Source organism: Phalangium opilio, unplaced genomic scaffold (assembly GCF_054372755.1).
Source record: "Phalangium opilio isolate 3A_F unplaced genomic scaffold, DU_Popi_V2 ptg000002l_1, whole genome shotgun sequence".
NCBI lineage: Eukaryota > Metazoa > Arthropoda > Arachnida > Opiliones > Phalangiidae > Phalangium > Phalangium opilio.
The window spans coordinates 709688-734268 of NW_028324144.1; the positions used below are offsets into that span (position 1 = coordinate 709688).

Sequence of the window (24581 nt, forward strand, 5' to 3'; positions counted from 1 at the left end):
GGGGGGAATATAACCTTTCTAATTTCTATTGCTCAAATTCATTCGAAAACATAAACCTATGACAGAGACGAAGAATCGCTAGCCAGATCAGTCTGACAACCATCTTATCTCCAGTACTTGTCCTCTCTTGTTTTAAGGATTGCAAGGGGACGAGGCCCGTTCGTCGGTTGGGGTAGTGGCGTGGGGAGGGGAGGGTGGCTTCGCTAACCTGGAATTCAAATAAAAGCCAGAATCTAACTAAAAGGAAAACAAACAAAGTCCGGAATGGTCGGGAATTGCGGCACGGGGGGGGGGGGGGATCCTCGTATCCCATCACTTAAAAGCTGCCGAGAAGATGCGATTCTATTTGTGTATTTACCAGCGCGCTCCATGAATCTCCTTTTCAATGTATAATGTTTTAGAAACAAACTCCGGTGCAACGTTGGGCCGCAAACCAAGGGAGAGGGGGGGGGGGACGACGACCCCAAGCGAATAACCATTTTTACCCCTTTTATAACATTTCGCGAATTATTTCTAAAGTGCATCAAAATATACTAACTTCAAAAAGAGCGTAATTGCAAAATAATATTAAAATTATCACCTATAAGAAATTTAATCAAAAAGGAAGAGTGGGAGGGACCCTTTTCACTGAAATGTTTTTATACATTTTAAATCAATGTTTATAAAGAAGTGAATTAAATTCGAGGCTTTTTCACTTCACGTAGCTTACCGTTTTTAAACAAGTTAAGGTTTAGAAGATATTTCGTAATATTTTTAAAGGTAACCTAAATATTTTAAAATTCAAGATTTTGTCAATTTTTCTGGAAATCAGATTATATTATTTTAAATATTTCTTTCCATTAACTTAAATGTATAAATACAAATACGGCGTTTAATTTTTTCCCAGACAGACTATAGTATAGTTCTCAAATTATTTAATAAAACAAGATATAAAAATCTCTCTCTAATTCTCTAAGCTATTTTCCCTTGTATTTATAATTCGAATGTAGTAGTTACAACGTATCTCTCGTAAAGCAGAGGAATTTCCCTGGTCGCTAAGCCTTGTCTCCCACCCGTACCTTACACCGTCTCTCCTCCCTCTCATTCCAAATTTAATTTATTCCTGGATTTGCAAATGTTTGTTGATTTCTATGCCTAAACCTTTCATTTTTGAATTCGCAAACTCGTCTGGTAATAAACGTATTCAAAATTTAAATATTTCATTATATTCAGTTCCGATTTTAAAATATTTCTCCCCCGGGGGGGGCGTGGAGTGGCGGGGGGAAGAGGGGGTATCCCCCTTTGATGCCTTTACTAAACCGATTACGAAATCAATTTTAGTAACAATTTATGCTATGTATGTTTTAATTTTCCGAATTTATCGCGTAAATTAATGCCGCTATAAATATAAAGCCGGTGACATGACGTCATATGGTCTACTAAAAAGGAGACTAAAATAAAAAATAAACCATGTCTTTTAAACAGAAAGGGGGGCTTATTTGAAGAGTAAATAATGAAGCGTAACTATGTAGAGATAATGAGGGGGGGGGGGGTTACAAAAACCGTCGAAACGTGAATAACGATGGGGAGAGGGGATGAGCCCCCCCTACCCGAAAGCCCATTGGACAGTAATGGGGGGAGGGTTGCCTATTAGAAGAAGTAACCTTCGTTACCTGAGAAATAAATCCTCTAGTTTTCATCCCCCCTTTACATGAAGTAAAGAGTTTTTTATTAACTCCCAGTCAGGGGGGGGCAAGGGGATAGAGCCCCCTCCTGCTCCTTTATCAGGGAGAGAAACCTACTTAAGCCTTTGTTATTCACTCATTATTATTTCTCGCTAAAAGAAACTTTTTTCCATCTTGGATTCCCACTGTCTTCCATCGTGGGGGGGGGGTTAACGCCGGGGGGGAGGGGGCGAGAGAAGAAGATGAGATCAAATCCCTTTTCTTAAGACGTTATTTCGTCTCCAAATTCCGAGATAATGAATTACTTTACTTCTTGGAAAGGGGGGGGACTGGTGGGGGGGTGTTCCCCTTCCTCAAGATAGGGTACATCAGGGAGTAAGCCCTTATAACAATCATTAAGTTACTATCCATCACTGATTTCTGTAAAGTTTCCCCACAATAACTCCCCAAAAACCAGAGGGTTTAAAAAAAAAAGAAAACCTTGCATAAAAATTTAATTTGAATTCATTGTGTATTTCTAGCAATAAAGTGATTTCTTTTAATGTAGATATTAATTTATCTAAAATTCCATGTAATCAATTTACAATATGACGTAACAAAGTCTAAACCCGGTTACCCGCCAAAAAAACGGGATCAAACGTGTCTAGACCTATTTTTTTAAAGGTGGGTTAAGAAAAAGGCCTACTCCGAACAGGTTTCTAATTTATTCATAACCAATTTCGACCGTGTTTATTCAATAAAGACTTAATTAAACAGTTGCCGTTGTTAATTACCTTAATAAACTATGTTTAAGCTTACGAAATGGTTTGAAAATTAGGCTTACCAGACCCATGACATTTCCATATCCATTTCCCTCTCTTCGCTAAGCCTCGGCTATGTCGTGCTGATCAGCCTGATCTTCATTTTGCACTTATCTTCGTAAAATATTGGGAGTCACACTTGTCCATACTAAATTTAGGCCGTAATTTACAACTATTTCGTTGAAATTAAGTTAATGACATTAATTAAATAAGATAAACTTCAGAAATTAACGTTGAAAGAGATCCTCGTCCACTTCGAACCTACCTCCGCGACTGTCTCAGCGTCGACTGCTTTGGTGGGAAAATAATTCTCCACCGCCGTTGCTCCATCTATGCTGAAAACATGAAACAGTAAATTAAAAATAAACCTGTTACATTTAAATTATGAAATTGAAGATTTAAATAATATTAATTAATATTCATTATTACTTTTAAGGCTAATACTTAAGTTTATTTCAATTTAAGTAAACAAAATACTTCTTCAGGCAGCTAGCGCCCTCTCAAAGATGGATTTTCACGGCAAGAATTAATATAAACAATATTGGAGAATGAAACACATTTGTGGATCGATCGATCGATCGATTTCTTTATTAATAAATATCGATTGTACGAATGAAATCAAGGCTTTATTTATTGATAAAGTTAATTAAAATTAACATCAATCTAATATCTTAATATTCAACGTCTGGTCCAAAAGGATAACTCTGTTGTTTAAGGGAATCCCTAAAATTATAATAATTTAGTTAATCCTAATTAAACTTAATTAAAGTAATTAACGCAAGACCTACTCCGACAGGATAAAATTGTAGAATCGCAATCCTTTATCGACTTTTTTTAATAAATCAATCTCTTCAGAGGTTAAACTAAAATCAAAAATCTAAGTGAAAACAAAAAATAAGGTAATTAAAGTTAATCGTGTTTAGACAAAACTAAATACATACTTGTAAATTCTGCTTGATTCTATCCTCATTTGAACTCTTTGGAATTACCACGATGCCTCTTTGATTTAACCAACGCAAAGAAATCTGGAATTTGAGAACGGACGGACAGACATCATTAGCAAATATTCCAAAACATAATAACATTAAAAACCCCTACCTGAGCGGGGGTCTTATTATATTTTTGGCACAATTCTTTAAATATTGGGTCCTCCAGTACTTTGGGGTTTTCGGGAAGTTCCCTAAACGGTACAACTTATTAAAAATGACAATTGAACGGGAGGCAAGTGGTGCAATTACCTTTTCCAGATGGCTTTGATGTAAGGGATCAGTTGAGGCGATCCAAAGGGGGCGTAGGCTGTCAAGGTCATTCCTAAGCCTTTGCAAAAATCCTGTAGCTTCCATTGTTGCAAGTATAGATGACATTCGACTTGAAGACAAGCCGGCTTAATCCTAGCCGCGTCATACACCCTTTGTACTTGCGCGCTGTTGAAATTGGACAAACCAATATTCTTAACCAATCCCTGATCAACCATCTTCTCCATTTCCTTCCAAGTGAGCACGTGATCAATGTCCTCGTACAAGAAACGCCCATTATCTTCGGGGTCGGTTGGAAATGGTTCAGAGTCCTTGACGTACTGTTCCAATTTAAAGTAATGAGCCTTGCCTCCTGGGGTTTTCAACTACATTCTCGTAAATCTACCTTCATGCTAAGTGGTTGATGAATCAAATACATATCCACGTAGTCTAATTTCAATTGAGACAAAGATTGGCGCAAGAAATGGCCCACTTTATCTGGTTGATGACCATGACACGGTAGCTAAACCCGTGATGGGGTTAATTAACATTATCTTCGGTGCATGTTTACCAACAAATACCTTCGTAACGATAAACATATCCTCTCGCTTGACCATTCCTCGTTGGAAGGCCATTTCTAAGGCATCTCCGATGTGTCCTTCATTACCATAAACATAAGCGGTGTCAATATGACGATACCCGACTTCTATGGCCTTTAGGATTGTCTCTTTGACTAGCTCTGGTTCTGATGTCTTTTTAAAATCATGTTTACAACAATTTTTTTTCAATATAAATAAAAGGTACTCGCTTACCATAAAGGTGCCAAGGCCCACTGTGGGCATAAGAGAGCCCGATGCTAGTAGTTTTACCCGCGACATATCCCTGGAGAGAACTGAAGAAAAGTGAAAATTTTGGAGGAAAGGCACTGACCTTGAATTTTAAACTCAGCAGGGACCTGAGTAAACTCGCCATCATCAAGATAACAGAAAAAAACGTTTTTTTCGAACTAAAATATATGTATTTGAAAAAACAAGTCCATTTATTTACTTCATTCTTTAACCATTTCGCAAGAGTCAAGACAGTTGCAGTCTTACACTCTTAATTTGACTTTATTCTCCCTTTGAGGACCAGTTTGTAGGCCTAAGTTCTAAGAAAAGAAGAACAAGTCTACAAGATACTTTTTCATATTAAAATATATATATAATTCTAAAATATTTATAATTTTATGACGTATTTAAAATTCGATATTGTAAGGATAGTTTGAATGTTCAGTAGCGCCTCTGAAACAACGAATGAAATATTTTAGAGTAAAAGGTCAAGGTTATGAAGGGGTGGGGTCACTTACTTGATAAAGTCACCCTTGAAGAATCTAATCCCTTGATCTTGAGTCGATATTTTAGACATATCTTCACTCGAAAGTTTAAAATCGAAGACCTAAACGACGTCATATCCACAATCATTAGTTCAAGAACAAACATTGAGGATCTAAATATAGAACATACTTGGAAATTTTGTTCAATTCTGGCCGGTGATGAACTCTTTGGGATGACGATCATTCCCCGTTGAATGGTCCATCTCAAAGCCACCTGTAAGTAAACAGGCCGATTAAATCGTTCATTAATTATCAAGAAGACTTAAATGATAAGTACAAATACCTGGGCGCTGGTTTTATTATACTTCTTGCCAATTTCGGCCAGAATCGGGTTCTCCAAAACAGTCGGTTGTTCCGGTAGATCCCTAATTACGGAGAGGAGACGAGTATTTAATTTATCTATCTGGGATGGGTTCAATTGAAATACTTACTTGTTGAAGGTCTTCTTGCCCCATTCGCGTACCATGGGTGATCCGAAGGGCGCGTAAGCCGTGATGGTCACGCCACGTTCTCGACAGAAATAAAAAAGTTTCTTCTGTTGCAAATAAACGTGGCATTCCACTTGATTGTTGGAAGGTTGAATACGGGCGTTGTCGCAAACAAGCTTCAATTGTTCACTGTTAAAATTTGACACGCCGATATCCTTGGCCAACCCTGCCAAGCAACACGCCTCCATTTCCTTTTAAGTAACGGCGATTCAATAACATAATTACTTCCATACACTTCAAGTACTTACCTTCCAAGTAGAGAGCAAGTCATTTTCGTAGAACAGTCCGACGCCGTCTTCAACCGGGAAGGTTTCGTCATCGGTCACGTGCTATGATTGAAGACCTTCAATACTAATCCCTCTCCGATTGTTCACAAGTACTTACTTTGAAACCCACTGGCGTATGAACGAGATACAGATCCACGTAATCCAACTGAAGCTTCTTCAAGGATGACTCGAGAAAGTGGCGAACCAGATCGGGACGGTGACCATTAGGTGGTAACTAAGGTTTGGAATGGATGCTAAGTACCGTCCGGTGAGCTTAGATAAACGGTAAATACCTTTGTGGTAATGAAGAGCTCTTCTCGTTTCAAAATTCCCTTTTGGAAGGCTTCGATTAGAGCTTGACCAATGGCCGATTCGTTCCCGTACATATAAGCCGTGTCAATATGACGGTAACCAACTTCTAACGCTTTCAAGACCGCATCCTTAATCTCTTGTTCCTTAGCCTATAAGTAACAAAATCACGTTGTTATTGAAACCCCGTTTTCTGGTGCAAGTACTTGCCATAAGAGTTCCAAGACCCAGTTGAGGCATTAAGGCCCCTGAACGTAATTTTAAGGCGTACTCGGACATCTTAAGCACAAGTTTCCAAGTCGGAATTCAACGCGAGAATGAGTTAGAAAGAATTCTAACCGACGTTACGAAAATTTAATTCGGTTCTTTGAATATATAATTAACCTATTTCCACAGTGAATTCGTTCATTTTGAAAGAAACAATTTCTGGTTTCTTACGAGAAAAATAAAATACCTTTAAAAACAACCCGATATTTAAAGTTCCAGCTGACAGGCCGTTTTTAAAGAACCGGTATATATTAACCTTGAAAAGATAACGATACTATGTTTGGCAGACAAAGTTAAGTTCTAATTTTCAAGGATAAAAGATAGCGGTGGTGTTCACGTGATGTTATTTGACAAGGGGGCGGTGAAAAGTAAGTATAGGAAAGAGGAAAGTGAGAGGAATTGATTAGTACTGGCTTATTTTACCCGCTTAATTAATTATTTTGATAAAAATTAAGTAAATAAAGTCACAACAGTTATGTTTGTTTTATTTGATTTTTAATTACAATTTAATATTCAATATTATAAGGGAAGAAAGGATTTTTAGAAATATCCCTGTAATTAAAATGAAGTTAATTTAGTTATCCGAGGTGTCGGACATTACGGATAAAACTTACGGAACGAAGTCAAAGCTGAAAAATCGTTTGCCTGAATCTAGAGATCGAATTTTTTTCATTTCGTCTTCACTCAGTTCAAAGTCGAAGATCTAAAATTGATTAATTATCCCATATTGATAAGCTTTCATTTTTGGCCCAATTAAGGTTGCTAAGATAAGATGAAGGGGGATAGGTCAACTAATCAACTTACTTGAGCGTTTTGCACAATACGATTTTCATTGGTACTCTTTGGTATGACGATGATGTCTCGTTGAAGCAACCAACGCAAGGCAACCTATTCAAAAATTGACTTAAGTATCCCTAATTGGTAGGCCTAACTATTAAATACTTGGGACGGTACCTGAGCGCTGGTCTTTTTATGTTTCTCAGCAATTTCAACTAAGACATCGTTGTCCAAAACGGATGGATTTTCTGGCACATCCCTAATGAAATCATTCTTAAGTCGTAAGGTACTTTAGATTAAGGGTTGTCATGACGTAAAACAATCTTACACGTTCATAATCTTCTTCCTCCATGCCTTGAGACCGGGAGAACCAAAAGGAGCGTAGGCCGTGACGGTCACTCCAAGTTCTTTGCAATATTCGTGCAATTTCTCTTGTTGCAGGAAGATATGGCATTCGATTTGATTGTTGGATGGTTTGATTCTGGCGTTGTCGTAAACCTTCTTCAGTTGTTGACTGTTGAAGTTGGAGACGCCAATGTCCTTGGCTAGTCCAGCGTCTACCATGGCTTCCATGGCCTTCCAAGTAGTTACGTGGTCGACATCGTCGAATTGGTACACGCCGTTCTCAACGGTGAACAATTCTCCGTCGGTTTTATGCTAAAGTTAAAATAAATTAAATTAGTTATAAATAAAATATTAAATTAACGTTAAATAACTGACTTACTTTGAAGGGGATTGGCGTATGAACCAAGTAGAGGTCAACGTAAGACAACTGCAAGTCTTGCAAAGACTTTTTAAGAAAGTGTTCAACTTTATCCGGTTGATGTCCGTTACATGGCAACTGGAAAAGAGAATTATTATTTAAACACCCCAGAAAGTAATTGTTAAGTACTAGCGCCATACCTTGGTGGTGACGAAAAGCTCCTCTCTAGTGAGAAGCCCCTTCTTGAACGCCACCTGCAACGCCTCTCCAATGGCCTTCTCATTTTTATAGGCAAAAGCGGTGTCAATATGTCTATACCCAACTTCCAATGCTTTCAAAACGGATCCAATTACTTCCTGTTCGGAACACTGCAATGTTCTCTGACGCGTTAAACGTCTATTTGTTACGTACATCTTGAATCTTACTTACCATGAAGGTACCAAGCCCCAAAATAGGCATATTGGCCCCCGATCGCAATTTAAGACCCTGGTTAAAAGACATGTTAACGAGTACAACAACACGTTCAAAGTGATTTCTGATTTTAAAATGACGCTCTGAGTTTTCTCTCTCTCTCTATCAAATTTGCCGGCCGGCTTCTCGCGTTACGTACTTGTATCAAAGCGTCTACGTCGTACAGCTGTTTACGTAAATGACGCTGCGAAAAATATCTATATTTTTACATACACCCACTATTTAATCAAAAATAAAAATCCGCTATTAATTTAGAATACGACTCGTTGCAGATAAAAATGTTATTCCAAAGATAAGATTTTAAGGACCACACACACAGACGAACTAATCTTTGAATTACGATAAGCTCAATTGGATAAAACGGCAATCAATTTTCTATTGTTGAAGACTTCTTAAGGCCTTTTCAGACGATACAACTTTTGACTAAACTAGATGGGTCAAAAACATGAGTCAGCGATAATTGGTCAGTGATCAATTTTTAATTTGGTGATTCAACTTGTAAAACTTCTGTTCACACGTCAACTCAACTTGCCTCACCTAAATGATTCAAAGCTTTCATCGTCTGAAAAGGCCTTTAGTATAGATTATGTAGAAGTAAATAAATCCAGCCGTTTTAAGCGATAAATTGTAGCTAAAGTTTCAGCGAATTGCAAGCTTCAAGTAGAATTACAACCTTGGAAGTAACGTAAAAACGGGTTAACTTTTAAATTCAATATTAAAAGTACATGCTGACCACGAGTGACCTTTATTTTTGGATTGTTAATAGTCAAGTCGTATGAGAGACAATAATCCATCAACACGATATCTCTTTCAAATCATGAATTTTATAAAAAGACAAGCTATTTTTAGAAAAAAACATTCAAGGGATACTAACACACGTTTAATTTCTACTACCATAAAATAGAAAAGACGCAAAGTTGAACGCTATTATCCCTTTAAACAAATGTCTACGGGGGTCACTAACTATACCTAGCACATGCTGAGATAGATCAATATTAATGAGTGTGTCTCCAGTACAGAGGTATCGGTGAGGTCTCAAAGAAGGCCACCTGCTCAAGTTACACGAAAATGAATAGAGCCTAACATTGTTTCTTAGAAAACTTGGATTAATAATGAAGTAGCATCTTCTCGGCAAGTGGCCGAAAAAGATTACAGGTCTTCAGAGAAGAGAGTATGACGCCTAACTGCGGACATATCTACAATGGTAGCTGTCATCTCAGAATCGCCGTCGAAGAAGTGATTTCATATCTCATAATTCTTTTTATGTAATATAAATATAATTTTTGATTTTATTGCATTTCATTCTAGTGGATCCCGTGGATAGAGGTCAAGCTTCACGAAGGTCAAGTCATTGTAAGTGGACCCATGAAAATACTACTGGATAGCTTATCAGCAAGATTAAATATCAGGTTTGCGCTTATCATATGTATTCAAGGTTCAAGCTTGACCTCTGGTTTTTTCTAACAGTTACTCGATCAGTCTCTCCCGAGAGAGAGTGTTTGGGTCCTTGAGAAATGGTACATGGTCGGGTGTCATCGGAATGATACAAAGACAAGTACGTACTTACCCGAATTCCCCCCCACAGATTATTGTTGATATTTTGGGTATGGTTTTTTCACGCAGGAATCGGACATCGCCGCTGGTCCCTTGACGCAAACTTACCGTCGGATGGAAACGGTTGACTTCAGCAACCCCATCGCTCTGGAAAACAATCGGATGTTGGTTTGGCAACAAGTTAAATCCAATGACGCTCAGTATTCGTATTTGCTGGTCCTATCGGCCACCGTTTGGGTCGTCTTGGTACTTTCGTGGGTCGTTATCAGTTTGGTGGAAACCGTTCACACCTCCGCCATGGCGAAACACCCCCCGACATCCCGGCTCAAAGTCTACTTTGATGGACTTTGGAAATATTTTTCCATCGAATTTCGACAAAGTAACTGACCATTACCTCATCATGGTAATTATTTGGGGTTAAATAATCCGTGGTTTCATTTCAGGCGTGACGCGTTTAAAGATGGACAACAGGTTCTTACTGACATTTTGGTTACTGTCCTCGACCGTCATGGTTTCGACCTTCGGCTGCAATCTCGTCAGTCTCCTAATGAGAGACGAGAACGCCCATCCCATTGGACGAGTAATCGATCTCCTCAAGTACCCCGACATTGACTTGGTCGTTTCTAAAGACTCTTCTTACGAACAATGGCTCAAAGTAATAAATTACTGATTCACATCCAAGTACCGAAATTAACCGCTTTTACAAATTAAGGAACACCCGGACCCATTGATCAGAGATCTTTACACCTTGATGATGAAGAAAGACAACTCTTTCGTTCCCCTGTCCGAATTCGATAAACGTCCATTGATGGAACGCGTCCAAAACAAGAAAGCGGTTGTCCTAACTGACAAATTCACTATATTCAACATGCTTTCTAAACGCATGGAACAACACGAGCCCTGCTTTTACCATACCGTCCCAATACCCGGAAGTCCCAAATCTTTGGCCATGGCGTGGAGTAAGGACTTACCTTTTTCTCTGAAGGATGGCATCAACCACGAGTACGTAAGAACACTGTTTAAAGGGGTTAATAATTGAATTAATGACGGTGCTATGTTTATTTTAATAGTATTCTAGTTTTCTGGGAGGCGGCCATCATGAAGGAGATAATTGGGTCAATTTTCCGCGAAGCCGAATCGTGTTTGAGAGTGACCGTCAAAGAGGAAGGCAAGGACCCTTTACTGTACAGGGACATAAAAGGCATCTTCTACACCTGGATTGGAGGTCTATTTCTGGCCACCATCGCGTTGTTTCTGGAGAGATTAGTCTATCAAATATGCAAATCAAGGGAACAAGGAATGTTTTCCAGGTTGAAGGAAGAAAAATTCGTCGAATCAATTCTGAGAATTGTTACATTGGCGTTTATTACCAGCCCTAAACGTTAACGAACGCGGTACAAAGACTATTTAAAAGTCTTCTTTAAATGGATATTGAGGATGATTATTGTAGTCCCTGTAATATTAATTAATGTAAAATTGAAGTTTAATTAATTAAAATTAACTCCGTTAACTTACTTTAAATAAGATACACTGAAATAACGAAGGGAGCGATCCAGTTTCTTGATTTCATTCATTTCCTCTTCGGTTAAATCAAAGTCGAAGATCTTTACAATTTAATTCATTTCATTTCATTAAATCATATCGAACTTAATTTAATTACGATTAAAAGTACCTGGAAATTTTCTTTTAATCTAATAGGATTGACGCTTTTAGGGATAACGGCGATTCCTCTTTGAACCAGGAATCTCATGGCGATCTTTAAATTTTAATTTAAAATTAGCATTACATTAAATTAATTAATAAGTTTAAAGTAATTTTGTTTTCACCTGAGCGACGGATTTGCCGCGATTATGGGCGATTTTTTTCAAAACCACGTCCTCCAAGAGAACGGGATATTCGAGGAGTGTACTAATTAATGAACAGTTATTAATTTTTTTAATTTAATTGGGATTAATATATTCAGCTCACGGATCAGAATGTTTTTCGGCGACACGTTGAGCAAAGGCGGGGGAAGCCAATGGAGCGTAAGCGGTGACGCTAATTCCCAGTTGACGACATAAATGAAAGAGTTTATCTTGTTGCAAATAAACGTGGCATTCGATCTATGGTAAACAACTAAATTAAACCTGCCACGTATCAGGAAGGTAATATGTCAACCCCAATCTACTAACTTGCAAATTAGCCGGCTTTATTTTGGCTTTTTCGTATAAACTTTTCAACTGTTTCGAATTAAAATTTGACACACCCAAACTCTTGACCAACCCTTCTTGCACCAAAGATTCCATAACCTATTTACGAAGAGTTTCGCAGATTTTATCTCGAATTAAGCCTATTCGTACATGTTTTACCTTCCAAGTCTCGTAATGGTCAATATCATCGGTAAGTAATTGTCCATTTTCGTCACGGGGGAAAAAATCTCCATCGGACACGTACTAGAATGGGGCAAGAGTGGACGGACGCGGTCAGCTTTTAGCGAAACTAAATTACCATAACCGCGCTTACCTTTGTAGGCACTGGCCAATGGATCAAATACAGGTCAACGTAATTGACCCCCAAGGCTTCCAAAGATTGGTTAAAGAAATGGCGGACTTTGTCCGGTCGATGACCATTAAATGGTAGCTGAAAACAACGTGTGTTTATAATAAAACCAATTTCTCAGGAAGGTCATTTCGAAGGAATACTTTAGTATTTATAAACAACTCGTTTCTTTGGACGATGCCTTTTTCAAAGGCGATTTTTAGCGCTTGACCTATGGCCTTTTCACTGCCGTAAGTGTAAGCGGTATCGATATGACGATACCCGATTTCCAAACATTTCAAAACTGAATTCCGAATTTCATCTTCCGCCGCCTTATATTAATCAATGACGTCATTATTTATTTTTTGTTGTTGTTGACCAATTAGAGGGTGTACCTACTTTAGAGGTTCCTAGGCCTATCATGGGCATTAGGGCCCCCGAACGCAATTTAACGGAATACGAAGCCATCGAAGTCTAAACTCCAACTGCGGGTGGCGGTGGTAGACCGTTAAAACAGTTGTATTTTAATCGCAGACGTAAAATGATAAAATGTGTTTGACCTTCGGATCCCCATTTGAGAATGATGTAAGCTTAACTACTTCGAAAACTTCGTCAAAGTTTCTTCTTATTTTCTTTCAAGGCTTTAATATATGGCTTTTATAGTCAGCAAATAATAGGCACGTCTATTCGTTACACTATTTCACATCTTTCAGAAAACCGTGCTTAATGAAGATTGGAAATACTCGAGTAATTTCCCAACCCAAGTATTTAATCTGACCCCCCCCCTCCCCAGGGGGGCCGTCCCAAAAAAACGAGTCGTTTAGCGTGTGGGAGGGGTTAATCATAAAGCCCGTCGAACACCGATAATTTATTTGGTGAGCGACGGTCTTAAAAGATTAGGATTATGGATTCTTTACTCACCTTACGTCTTCTGTCGTTGATCCGGAACTTGGCCCGAAGTAAGTCATTGATATTCTTCAGTCTTAATGAAAGGAACCCGTAAGACAGAAGATATTTTAATCAAAGCTCATCGTACTTTTAACCACGAATTTTTATTAAAATCGAGCGCGGATTAAATCTTCGATCAATGTTTCGATCTTTTCCCCATCCATGAAGAGAAAGAGGGTTCGATTTTCCCTCCAAAGACTAAACTACTTTACCGCCCTCTGGCGGCGTAATATCAAATCCACACTTAAAAAATAGATTAAATTAATCCACAAATTTTGGCAGGTATTTACTTTTCAAGGAGTCACGTATTAAAGTTAATTTCAAATATCAAATCCAAGTAGCTACTTAAAAGTAGTAAGAGGCACTAGTTCATAATCCTCACAATAGATGGCGCGGCCAACAACAGAGAAAACGCAACTTTTCCGAATTCGTCGGATTCCAGATGTTTTTGGAGGGAAAAACCTAAGGTTTTTCTACTCTACTATCCCCATGTCAACTATATGCAGTGACACGTAAGTAAATGGTCACTTAGTAGAAAGAACACTTTGAACATTGCGTGGTAAGGAACGTATCTTTCCACGTCTCCATCACGGTTAGTGGTTACCCCCTCGAATTAAATAGGCACAGTAAAATTTCAGCTCTAGCTCCACCGAAGTGATTTACTAGCTGCCATTTAATCTGAGACATTTAAGAGTTGATTGAAATAGTTTTGATTGATATTTTTTGACATTAAGATGTCATTTTCTTTTTCTATAAACTGGCAATAGACAATTCAATCGAAATGCGTGTTGACTCGAGATTGAAGGAGGTGTGGGGGGGAGAACTTATGGAAAGAGGGGGGGATTGGGTGCGTTCAATTGTTTTGTTTACTCGCGAAAACGTCACAAAGTCGTCAGAGCGGAAAATACTCATCGAGTGATTTCGAAGCGAGAAGAAGAAGAGTCTTCCAATCGAACTCGCTCCACGACGAAATAGTAGGGGGCGAAAGAATACCCAATGCTAATCCCATTTCGAAAGAAAGTAGTCTAGTCTTGTCAAGCGCGACTGATTTACGGTACAAGAGATGTCGAGGGCTTTGGGAACAGAGCGAGAGACAAGTACTAGAGCCCGTACTACTTCTATTGACATCTCTCAACCGTACGTGATAGAGTTGACATCTCCAACACACGGCTAAATTTCTAACTCACTGTCAGAATCGACTTTTATACGTAAGTATCCCTCCCCGTCCGCCTACAACCATTATCTTGACCACCTACTACTCATTTGGAAGTCCGAAGGCGAAACGGTGTTTTTCTAATGATTCGGTTGTAATTTAATGAAGATAGCGGACAAAAGTGACCTCGACGGAAGATATAAATACAGATCACGCGAGAGTGGACGCGTGTCCTGGGCCGTTGTCCGTTGTGATGGGTGGGTGGTGGTATGCACGCGCCGGAAATGAGTTTTTCCAGGTAGAGTGGACTGGACGATGACCACCACGGCATGCATGCACTGCAGCTCCATTATCTAACCAGGACAGATTAGTTATTAATGCGAGTCCAGCATGCTTGCTTACATCTTGGTTGGGCCGAACAATATTTCAATAATAACGAAATTTCATAAAACCATAGGCAGAGTTGATAAGAATTTAGCAGCAATTATTATACCAGTAGACATTATAGTTATTCGAAGCTAACTAAGTAACTGGTTTGAAATTTATTTTCCCGTGGGTTTTTGGTTAAACGATGATCATTAGATTATTAAATAGTTAAACGTTTCAGGGCGCGCGGGTTGACTTCCGCCGTTCATGGCCTCGAATCGAGAGAAACCGCAAAACTATCGTTAAAAAAAACCGAAGCGGGAGCCATTAAACCCCTTCCCCTTCTCCCCCTTATTTGAAATATATATTAGGAGGCTCCCAGGTATCTAGATATACACTCTATTAAGATTCTCTTATAACCCTAGAGCCTTCTGTTGTATCTCCCTCGTCGTAATGTTATCACGCGATGGGACGACACATGTATTTTTTTCTTTGAAAACGAAATGCATTGTTTCCAGGGAGGGGACTCGACTATATTTATTTCTCGAGCGACACTCGAAACCAGTGATTAAGAAATGCGTGCTCCAAGGCGATTCCCTTTCGCCAAGCAGCGAGCACGCGAACCAAGTCAATTTTTTTTTCTTTGACTTGCAATAACGCATTTCTTTTTGCTTTAATAAGTATATTTAATGAGATATTCTTTTACAGGGGAGACCGGTTCGCATTACCGTATCTATGACATTGTAATACTAACCTATTACCGGTGTAATAATTACCAATGAGAACGGGTCTGTCTCTTTAAAAGCGAAGTTATAAGCGTGTCGGCATCATTGTCTTAAGAAGACAAAATTCGGTTAGTAATACCTTAATATCGAATGAAGATGATGTACGTAGCATCCTGTTATAGATGTCTCATGGCAAATACACATACACACCCTTTTTTTGTACAATGAATGAATGAATGCCACGGGCATTGATAGCGATGAATGTCCAACACGCGATTCTTCTCGGTTACACGGTTCTAATTAAGTTTGTCCTCCAGCTAAGGAAATGGCCCAGCTCCGCACGCGCCAGAAGACTTACACTCTCTATCTCTGTGTGTACCATTTACGGATCGTGTAAAATCCTTTGCCATTCTGTTCTCAGCTAGGATATCTAGACCTTCGTCAAGGTCGTCATGACTTTCCCGTCCCACCCATTATACCTTTTTGGTGCTTCGGCTTACCCAAAGACAATTAAAACATTCCAATTACGTCCGTCCCCTTAAGATTCTTATACCGGAAGTTATCAAGGACTTACACTTACTTAACCCCTTTTAAAATATAGTCTCGATTCTCTAACCCTTGACCTTTAAGACGTTTCGACCCTAAGGCCTGATATCGTGTTTCCAGGGGGCGGCCGGGGGCAAGATGCTGGTCGTTCCCACGACAATCTGTTAAACAACTTTTAAAGATTCGTAAGAAAAGAAAACATAACAAACTTTTAGGAAATGTACAATGAAGAGACATGACGGTTATACACTAATGGCAGTGTCTTCCCTCGAGTGCCTTAGTCTTATGGAGTAATTGAACGGGACTGTCAGTACTCGGAAACTTATAGTGGTAATACAATATTTAGTTTATCTAGCTCGATGATGCTCGATCCGGAAAGAGTTTGGTTGGGGAGTATATTGTTTCTGGGGGCTAATACCCCCGGATTATAGCCCCCAATATTTTGCCTTAGTTTTTGCTTCCTATAGCTCTATATAGACTCTATAGTCGTTGAAGATAATGACAAATCCGAACACATATAGTTGACGGAGCTAGGATCTTTACTCTGGAATTGTTTGTTGAGCCTGCGTGGCAAGAGAGAGCTCTTCGTCGCACCCTTGGTGGTGCTGATGGCTTTGTTTATCTTGGCCCTAGCTAGCTGCCGAAGACAAAACCCTGTCCTCCCTTCCGCGGGGAAAAACGGAAAGAACAGTACGCTCCATTTCCTAGAAAGTTAATACGGAAAAAGTAATTCCGAACGTCTGTTATTTTCGCCTCATGGCAAGTAACGGATCAACTCAAACACATACATTGGGGGCAAAGGGTTAGCTGCATGCGAATAAAGTTTCGTCACTTGTTGTAAAACATTAATTGGCTATGGAAAATCATTTGAAACCTCTATACTGTCTCCATGTACTAATGATATTGTATATTTTAAAATATACAGTTACAAACAATCGTCTTTCCTCATAACCAAGCCAAGGACAGTATGATAATTCGAAAGTAATTCAAATTAGTTAAAACCCGAACCCAATTTGCGTGTGCTGTGTGTGTCACATGTAAATACACAATTGAATAAGCGGTATTAACGTTGAACATTGTTTCCCCAAAACTATCTACCACAGAAATCTCATCAAATTATAATAAAAAAATACGCTATTAATTTCCTCCTTTGAGAATTGAGTAATAAATAATCCTTATTAGAAACAATCATTAATTTTCACGTTAACAATAACATCATCGAATCAAGGTTGAATTGTTTACCATGCCTTCGCTTTTTACAATAGACGGTACAACTTTTAAGACAAGGAAATTCGTCTCCCGATCATAATGATTTGTCAAAAATGAACGCCATTTCCTAATGATACTGTTATTGAATTAAAGATTTTTACCGCGTTTATTCTTTATCGAGGGGCTACTCACTTAGCGTAATCGGTGTACATACACGGCTGTACCTTTGACTGCGCTAAACACCCAAGCCTGCTGAAATGATTACGTGTAATCATAATCGGTGTACAGGGTGTTTCCGAGTGGTTAGCCCCTCGATTCTTATTCTTAAACACCTTATTAGTATCGCTAGCCATGTTCATGGACAGATACGCTTCTGACAGATAACAGAACCAAAGAAATATGCGCGAGTAAACCGTTTTAGGGACATAGTAGCGTGCAAATACGTAACCTTAGTAACCTACTTAAATTTCGATTTAACTAAACTGATAATTATTTGATAAATGTTCATATTTTCAAGTTATTGAAAGTTTGGAAACCTTAATTATAAAAAGTTTTAAACTAAAGTAATAAAAACCTCAAATGATAGACTTTAAGCGTAATTAAATACGCGGTTAATATTCAAAGACAATACAGACATTCAGGGGTATGCTAATAAGTCTTAGAATTTTTATGGAAAAAATCTAGTACTGTTGCTGTTATTGCAGGTGCAGGTGGAAACGCGACTCTTAAGGTAATTCCGAATGCAATTATTAAATTAACGATTCCCCGGGTGTCTCCGCAAAAGATTAATGGCATCTTATATTAAAATCACGTAGATTTCAATACTAGCAAGAGGGGTATGTGCCATTAGCGCATAACTATAATACAAAAAAGAACGCGAGAAAAATTTAATTCACGGAAGATTGACTCGACTGCGTGTTAACTTTTAACTTGGATTACGCTAACTTTCTCCTTTCGTAATAATTGAGCGCGGTTTACTTACCGCCCTCGCGAGTAAGCTATAGGCCGCGCCAATGATGGCGTCAAACTCCGTTGAGCAGACGATTTTCCTCGTCACGCGATTTTGTCACACCGCGGCACCCCCGGCCCTAGACGGTAAGCCACAAACCAATTATCTAATACTGGTGTACTAAACAATACCCAAAATGGTACCTATAATTTACTAGAGAAGACCCTCACCTGAAGTAAAGTCATAAGAAGATATGTTCCTTCCATAAGTTTGTTAATGTCTGGTAACTTAGAAACTGGAGCTTGTAATTTTGAAGTGAGGGAGTGAGGTAGGTAGGTCATAGATTCAGGGTAAAGCGAGGGAGGCCTGGTGAGTGGGGCGCTGCTGTCAAAGGCGGCTTAGTAAGTTCAGACTAAATAGGACTTAGATGGAACTTGGTTCTGCATGCAAAATTAACCACCACCGAGTGTAGTCAATCGTCGTTCTCAAACTAGCTCGAGCTGTAAGTCTCTCAGTAGCATTACGAAGTATAGCTAGTGTTATACTTATGGAACTTATAAACTTATGCACTACCATGAAACAGATACATCTCTTCGTCAACCATTTAAGAGTGGATAGGTCACATCTGGTGATGGAGTTTTGTTCATATTTCAACTTTTATTCATAGGAATGTCAATGAATATCTGAGGAATTAATGAATGGGTTTATTTAGTTTTTTGTAAAAAGTAAAAAGGCGGTTTTATTTTATTTCTCTCTCTTTTAGGTGCGCGATTGAGGTTTTGAGGTTTTTTTTTTATTGTTGCACCTGCGCGCCTTCACAGTCGGTGCTTCGCAATTAACGCCCAAGCACACACACCTGTTAAGAGCGCGTTTATTTAAATTTTAAATAAAAGAATATGGGTGTTTTGTTATGAACAATAACAATAAAAACTGTTACAAAGTTTACAGCATACTCTTTAAGCGGTTTGGATTTCCCATAAAATCCGTATTTAAAAAACCGGTTTTCGAGTAATTTAACTAAGAATCTCAAATGGTATAATATGCTGGTTCAAAATGTTCCGTCGAAAAATATCTTAGGGTTGGCTTATAAACCTTTTGTTTTGTTTTTGAAAAATTCAATATTTGAGAAAGGCGTTGTGTTCTTATATTTAATTTAAAGTATTGTATTCTCTTATATAATTCTTATTTTATTATACAGGAACAGTATTAGTTCAACAAGATATAGGCATATGTATCTATAGTTTTCAAGATTTACCGGTTGGGTTTTCAAACCATTAAATATATACATAGTTAATTCTGATTAGGATGATTGATACCATTTACACCATGAGGCCAAGCTAAAATGCGCAGACAAGTGTTGCCAGTGCAATTCAAGCACTATCTACAACAACAGAATGAAAAGCTTGTAGTATTCTGTTCGATTCAGTTTCAAACCTGAATTAATGCAGGAGATGCTCTAATAACAAATTTCTGCCAACCCTGAAGCGCATGCGCGGTTAAAGTTAAGAAAAAGGGGTTAAGGAAGCAATTTCTCTAGTGCACACATAATATTTACGAAGTTCTTACTGTCTTTGGCCGGTGAAAAGGGATAGGTATTAATATTTGACAATATGACTGCAAAACTTCATGAGATGGGGGTTGGGAAAAGGTAGAACCTTGACAATAGATGGGCATTTAAAAGTTGGCAGGTGAAACGGAGAAGTCCTTAATACACTCCCGAAAGAGTCACGCCAACTTGCCGAAATCATCCAGCGTGAATTACCAATCACAATAATAATGAAACTAACCAAAGATGCATGGGCTATTTCGACCACAGTAATCTCCTTGCCTTACACCTAACATTGACAGAAGCCTGGAGAAAGTACAAACGGAGTTATTGGTAGAAAAGGTCCATGGTTGCGGTGGTGTACAATATGATATTATAATGTCGGGAAGAAAAAGAAGAACGGAAGTTGGTGGACGGGGGGGGGCGGGGGGTTCCAAGGGGGGGGGGCGGGTGCGCCTCGATTAATTCTTTAATAGTTATACGACAAATGAAAAAAAATTCAAGATCAACCGAGCGAAACAAATTCGATAAAAGACCGTTTTATACCTACCTAATTACCAAATTAACTTAACGACCTAACGTCGTAACTCTATACCCCGTGGTATATAGTGACATACGACGTTATGCGCCCAGAGATACCACCGGACCATATATTGAATAGATAACTTACATTCACTTTTATTTAATAATGTTTTAAGAAAAATAATAATAAAGATGTAGGTTTGGATTTATGCCTACATGGATTGATACGCTGCCTTCATGGGAAATTCAAGTTATATGGTATAAGATTACACGGCGGGGGGTAGGACAGTTCTATTATATACCCTTTTATTACGAGTGTATATATTTCAATCATTTATAAGAAAGTATTCCAACCCTCATAATGTTGTTTATACAGAAGAATCTTTGTTTTTCAATTTGCATGAAGTAATCATTAATACGCATAAGAAATTCAAATTGGGGTGTTATTAGCATAATATCATAATCTGGTAACAATCGAACTATATACTGCTTACAACTGTTATTAGTGACGGCCGGTTTAACCATAAGGAAAAAACAATATACATAAGTGTCAGTGCCTTCTTTAGAATTTGTTCTGTAATATCGCTTCATCTTTAAGCTAAGGCAGATTGAATTACCCATGCAGTATTATTTTTTAAAGTACTTAAGTTACAGGATTCATACGTAATTTTAATTTTTTATATTGAAAATCCCTGATTTTTCCCATCTTATCCCTGACGAAATTTTGGGAAAAATATCCCTGGGAACATTTTAAGTACGTGTTTAGTTTACCAGAGCCCACTTCATAATTACACCTGCAGCACATATTTATCATTTCTCGAAGCAATCATGGTTTGATATACCAAACGAAATGCCTGACTTTTAAGGAAAAATCTTCAAATCCCTGACTTTTTCCCGAATTTTCCAAATCCCTGCCTTACCCAGATTCCGTACGAACCCTGTTAACTCTTTCTTTACCCCATAAAATTATCCGTTAATTTAAAAAACTGCATTTAAACTTATAATTTAAAAGGCCGAAATAGTTTCCTTAATAGAATCTGTAAGAATCGATCCTTTTTTCCTGAACTTCTTTGTTTCCTTAAAAAGGAAAAAGAGCATATATGCGGAGGTCCAATTCAAATAAGGGTTTAACTTAAGGAATAGCTTATTCCTTCTTCTTGCATGGTGGGCTTTAGCTAGCTAGCTTTTTAGCGATTCTGAAAGGCGCTTAGCTAGACTAGAATAAGAAGAAGAAGAAATGTTAGCAAGGGCGCGGTACGGGTTCATGCACAAGCTTCATCCTAACAATTTGTTAGCGGGATAAATACGCTCCGTTGAATTTAACCCCGGCCCGGCCCGGCCTAGCTCCGATATAGTATAAAAGGGGGAAATAAGGCTTGGCTGCTGTGGCCTAAGGCCTGGAAAGAAGCAGCCTTAACTCTCTCTCTCTCCGGCGTCTGTGAGAGCGGCGGCGGTAATCGAGTTATCGTTTCGAGGTAACCTTATGCAAATTTTGAGTTCCGCAATCAAATTCTATCACGGCGTTTATTCGAAAACGAACGTATCCTACCGGAATTGCGACTCTGAATGAATGGAGGGAATAGAACCAACCGCTCTCATCGGTCTCGGTATGAGCCGTATGACATATCCTAGCTACGGACGGTTGTCGGCGGCTAGCTGCCCGGCAAGCCCATCAGCGATTGTCGGGTTCGGGCGACACCATAGGAATAGTTTCGGTAACGATACGAGAGCTTTCCGTAACAGGCCGAGTGTGTGTTTAGAACGTAACACTCGCTAACTGAATACACACGTATTTAACTTATATTAATGCCCAGCTGGGGCCCTAGTACTAGTCTCTTCCGCCTTCCCAAGTACTGTTTTCGGAAACGATACATATCCTGCATGTATGGACCCTTAATTCCCCCTATACAGTATTAAAATGATAATCTGATTAGCGCTTTTTAAAAGGATCATCTTTAGAAAGTTATATTTTAAATCAGTTCTGTAGATTTTTCAAAGGGGATATGCCCCTAGGCCGGCTGGGGTTTACCCGTCTATCTTGGATGTACGTCGCCTTTAGCACGGGGAAGTATCGAGGCCCGTAGGCCTTTTCCGCCGCGGGGGCGAGATGAGATGAGAGCAAGCTAGACCTCAGGATAGAAATTTCTTTCGGGGAAACACTTCAGTACTAGTATTTACAATACAGAAATGATATAAACAATTATGCAATCCTAAATTGCATATCTATTAACAGAGGGGGGGGGACGCCCCCAATATAAAAAGCACGCGAACTAATCGTGCCTAGCAATCGATGTTTTATCAATTTAAGCTTAATGGTTTTTGGGGGAAGGGGAGAATGGACGGATAGGGTCTTGTTTAGAGATTGAATGGTTTGAACGTTGTTGCGAGATCGAGTCAACAAAAGGCGCAATCAAAATTCATTAGGCGATTTCGTAGAGGCTGCCCTGGCCATGGCATGGCTCGCTTTTGGCCGCCGGCGACGGCAACCAACAACGTGACACGCTATATCAATTAACCATTTCTAGGAGTCCTACCAATTTCATACGTTCAATATATATACCCAACATGCAACACGCTATCCTATAACCTTTAGCTAATTATCCGATTTCAATATTGACATATAAATTCATTTACAATTTTCTCACCATGAATAAGTACTCTTTAATACGATGTCCGGGTTTTATTGGGTTTTACCCATAAATAAAAAACCCCACTTAACAAAACCCATCACTAAAATATTAAATTTTGATGAATTTAAAAGGTAAAATAATTTATTTTCTTTTTTAAGATATATTTCAAATTGAAAATTATTATTTAATTTTTATTAATTTTACGAGAAACATTTTAAGTTTTTATTTATCTTTTTTTTTCGGTGACTTTTGAATGATAATTAGTACAATTAACTGCTAAATAAATTTAAAAACACCTCCAATCAAACCCTTGTGCCGTGGTTTTAAAATAATACCCGGGTTTTTTTTCTAAACCCTCGATTCAATCGCGGTTAAACATTCACGTTGCTTTTAATAAATTTCACGATCGGCGTGAAACATATCGCTTATAGTTACCCAGAATATGAATTTTTTATACGGGCTAATTGGTTCTAAGTTCCCACGTAAACTTAATAGGCCATTTCAACGCCATTGTTCCCCTTCCTTAACTACCAACGTCATTTAAAAAGCGGTAAAAGGCGGGGGACTACTTTACACCACCTTTTAATAAATATAATCTATTTGTAAATGAGTATATCAGAGGTGCACCCCCCGAGGTTTCCGTGATCAATGCTCATAAAAAATTCGTGATACATTCAATTTTATATTTTTTTTATGGCGGTTGATATTTGAGAGAGCTAAATTGTTTTTTATAGGCAATTGTACAAAAAAGCGTGCGTGTGCATGCGCATGCGCATATGCACACGCGCGTCGGAGTCAAGAGTAAATAATTTGGGGGTCCACACGCACTAAGTAATAATTAACATCGTCTAATCTATCATAATCTTAACACGAGAAAGGCCGTACTGCCCTGCGAATACAGCTTAAAAGGGTTTTATGGGACTGTTAAAATATCATTGGATCCTCTGAAATTTATTTAACTTACAGACTTGAATTGGATGGAATAAGCAGCGGTGTTATTAGAAATCTTGGGTCCCTTCTAAGGTTACTAAAGAGCCTCAGGCGATGTTACTATATCGCCGAATTAATATTCGAAACTAAACACGTGTCCCTACGTAAATACATCGGACCAAGGCTTAAGTTATAATAGTAAATTACAAAGGGGCTATCTATCTACTATCTAGGCCTACACCGTTTGAATACTAAAATTAACACAGATACAAAATCATTAGAAAAGCTAATTTCCTATATAGAAGTATTAATTTAGGCGTACAAATACACTGTAGAATAGAAGTATTTTAATTAGAAGTTATTTAACTATCATAATGATTAAACACGCGCGAGAACTTCATGATAATATACTAAAATAATTAGGCTTAAACAAATAATATAATCGGTGAAAAACCAAATCTCCATAATTAACTTAAAATCTCTATTAAAGGCAATCGTCTATTATTACATAAGGCGCTCATAATAATTAAACGTAATACGGGTTTTTTACGTATTGTTTAAATAAACCAAATGAATCAGGGAGTAAATACTATAACTTAATACGTAATAATGGAGTTAGGCTTACCAAAAATTG

The 24581-nt window shown here is 38.4% G+C and overlaps 4 protein-coding genes across 5 annotated transcripts in view; 1 reads left to right on the forward strand and 3 right to left on the reverse strand.

The window, feature by feature from the left end:
- Positions 1-3068: 3068 nt before the first annotated feature.
- Positions 3069-4670, reverse strand: LOC149718115 (aldo-keto reductase family 1 member A1-B-like). 2 transcript variants are annotated; one of them, XR_016382570.1, is made up of 8 exons: positions 4512-4670; positions 4281-4451; positions 4106-4222; positions 3703-4040; positions 3563-3644; positions 3406-3489; positions 3253-3327; positions 3069-3187 (listed from the first exon to the last, which is right to left on the reverse strand). XR_016382570.1 is itself a non-coding variant. In XM_089867511.1 (8 exons), exons 1-8 carry the CDS (start codon positions 4575-4577, stop codon positions 3136-3138), a joined length of 999 nt encoding a protein of 332 aa, XP_089723637.1. In that variant the 5' UTR covers positions 4578-4670; the 3' UTR covers positions 3069-3135. The 2 variants fall into 2 exon arrangements, 1 of the variants encoding a protein (XP_089723637.1); XM_089867511.1 differs by having other exon boundaries at positions 3253-3341.
- Positions 4671-4734: 64 nt separating this feature from the next.
- Positions 4735-6413, reverse strand: LOC149718116 (aldo-keto reductase family 1 member B1-like). Its single transcript, XM_089860760.1, has 9 exons — positions 6345-6413; positions 6119-6286; positions 5944-6060; positions 5808-5888; positions 5503-5750; positions 5355-5436; positions 5202-5285; positions 5045-5133; positions 4735-4979 (listed from the first exon to the last, which is right to left on the reverse strand). Exons 1-9 carry the CDS (start codon positions 6411-6413, stop codon positions 4934-4936), a joined length of 984 nt encoding a protein of 327 aa, XP_089716886.1. The 3' UTR covers positions 4735-4933.
- A 447-nt stretch (positions 6414-6860) lies between these two features.
- LOC149718117 (uncharacterized) overlaps positions 6861-24581 on the reverse strand; it is a 160483-nt gene continuing 142762 nt past the window's right edge. The window contains exons 7-26 of the mRNA XM_089860769.1: positions 12823-16865; positions 12588-12755; positions 12409-12525; positions 12255-12338; positions 12078-12194; positions 11875-12008; positions 11733-11814; positions 11579-11662; positions 11422-11510; positions 11315-11359; positions 10822-10921; positions 10015-10125; positions 8311-8454; positions 8082-8249; positions 7903-8019; positions 7507-7835; positions 7356-7437; positions 7206-7289; positions 7016-7104; positions 6861-6953 (exon numbers count right to left, since the gene is read on the reverse strand). Of these exons, the coding sequence (XP_089716895.1) occupies positions 6908-6953; positions 7016-7104; positions 7206-7289; positions 7356-7437; positions 7507-7835; positions 7903-8019; positions 8082-8249; positions 8311-8454; positions 10015-10125; positions 10822-10921; positions 11315-11359; positions 11422-11510; positions 11579-11662; positions 11733-11814; positions 11875-12008; positions 12078-12194; positions 12255-12338; positions 12409-12525; positions 12588-12755; positions 12823-12891 (2259 nt within the window). The 5' untranslated portion in view covers positions 12892-16865 and the 3' untranslated portion in view covers positions 6861-6907. The remainder of the gene's footprint in view (positions 6954-7015; positions 7105-7205; positions 7290-7355; positions 7438-7506; positions 7836-7902; positions 8020-8081; positions 8250-8310; positions 8455-10014; positions 10126-10821; positions 10922-11314; positions 11360-11421; positions 11511-11578; positions 11663-11732; positions 11815-11874; positions 12009-12077; positions 12195-12254; positions 12339-12408; positions 12526-12587; positions 12756-12822; positions 16866-24581) is intronic.
- Positions 8440-11413, forward strand: LOC149718118 (glutamate receptor-like). Its single transcript, XM_089867509.1, has 7 exons — positions 8440-9588; positions 9661-9761; positions 9820-9907; positions 9976-10285; positions 10350-10561; positions 10619-10908; positions 10977-11413. Exons 1-7 carry the CDS (start codon positions 9526-9528, stop codon positions 11290-11292), a joined length of 1380 nt encoding a protein of 459 aa, XP_089723635.1. The 5' UTR covers positions 8440-9525; the 3' UTR covers positions 11293-11413.

Coding starts and splice junctions, on each gene's coding strand:
- LOC149718118 (XM_089867509.1), top strand. CDS start 9,526: ATGACGCCTAACTGCGGACATATCTACAATGGTAGCTGTCATCTCAGA. Junction 10,286..10,349: donor TTCCATCGAATTTCGACAAA/GTAACTGACCAT, acceptor GTTTCATTTCAG/GCGTGACGCGTTTAAAGATG. Junction 10,909..10,976: donor AAGGATGGCATCAACCACGA/GTACGTAAGAAC, acceptor TTATTTTAATAG/TATTCTAGTTTTCTGGGAGG.
- LOC149718115 (XM_089867511.1), bottom strand. CDS start 4,577: ATGTCGCGGGTAAAACTACTAGCATCGGGCTCTCTTATGCCCACAGTG. Junction 4,223..4,280: donor ATATGTTTATCGTTACGAAG/GTATTTGTTGGT, acceptor TCACGGGTTTAG/CTACCGTGTCATGGTCATCA. Junction 3,188..3,252: donor TACAATTTTATCCTGTCGGA/GTAGGTCTTGCG, acceptor TTATAATTTTAG/GGATTCCCTTAAACAACAGA.
- LOC149718116 (XM_089860760.1), bottom strand. CDS start 6,413: ATGTCCGAGTACGCCTTAAAATTACGTTCAGGGGCCTTAATGCCTCAA. Junction 5,286..5,354: donor ATAATAAAACCAGCGCCCAG/GTATTTGTACTT, acceptor GTTTACTTACAG/GTGGCTTTGAGATGGACCAT. Junction 5,134..5,201: donor GAATTGAACAAAATTTCCAA/GTATGTTCTATA, acceptor GACGTCGTTTAG/GTCTTCGATTTTAAACTTTC.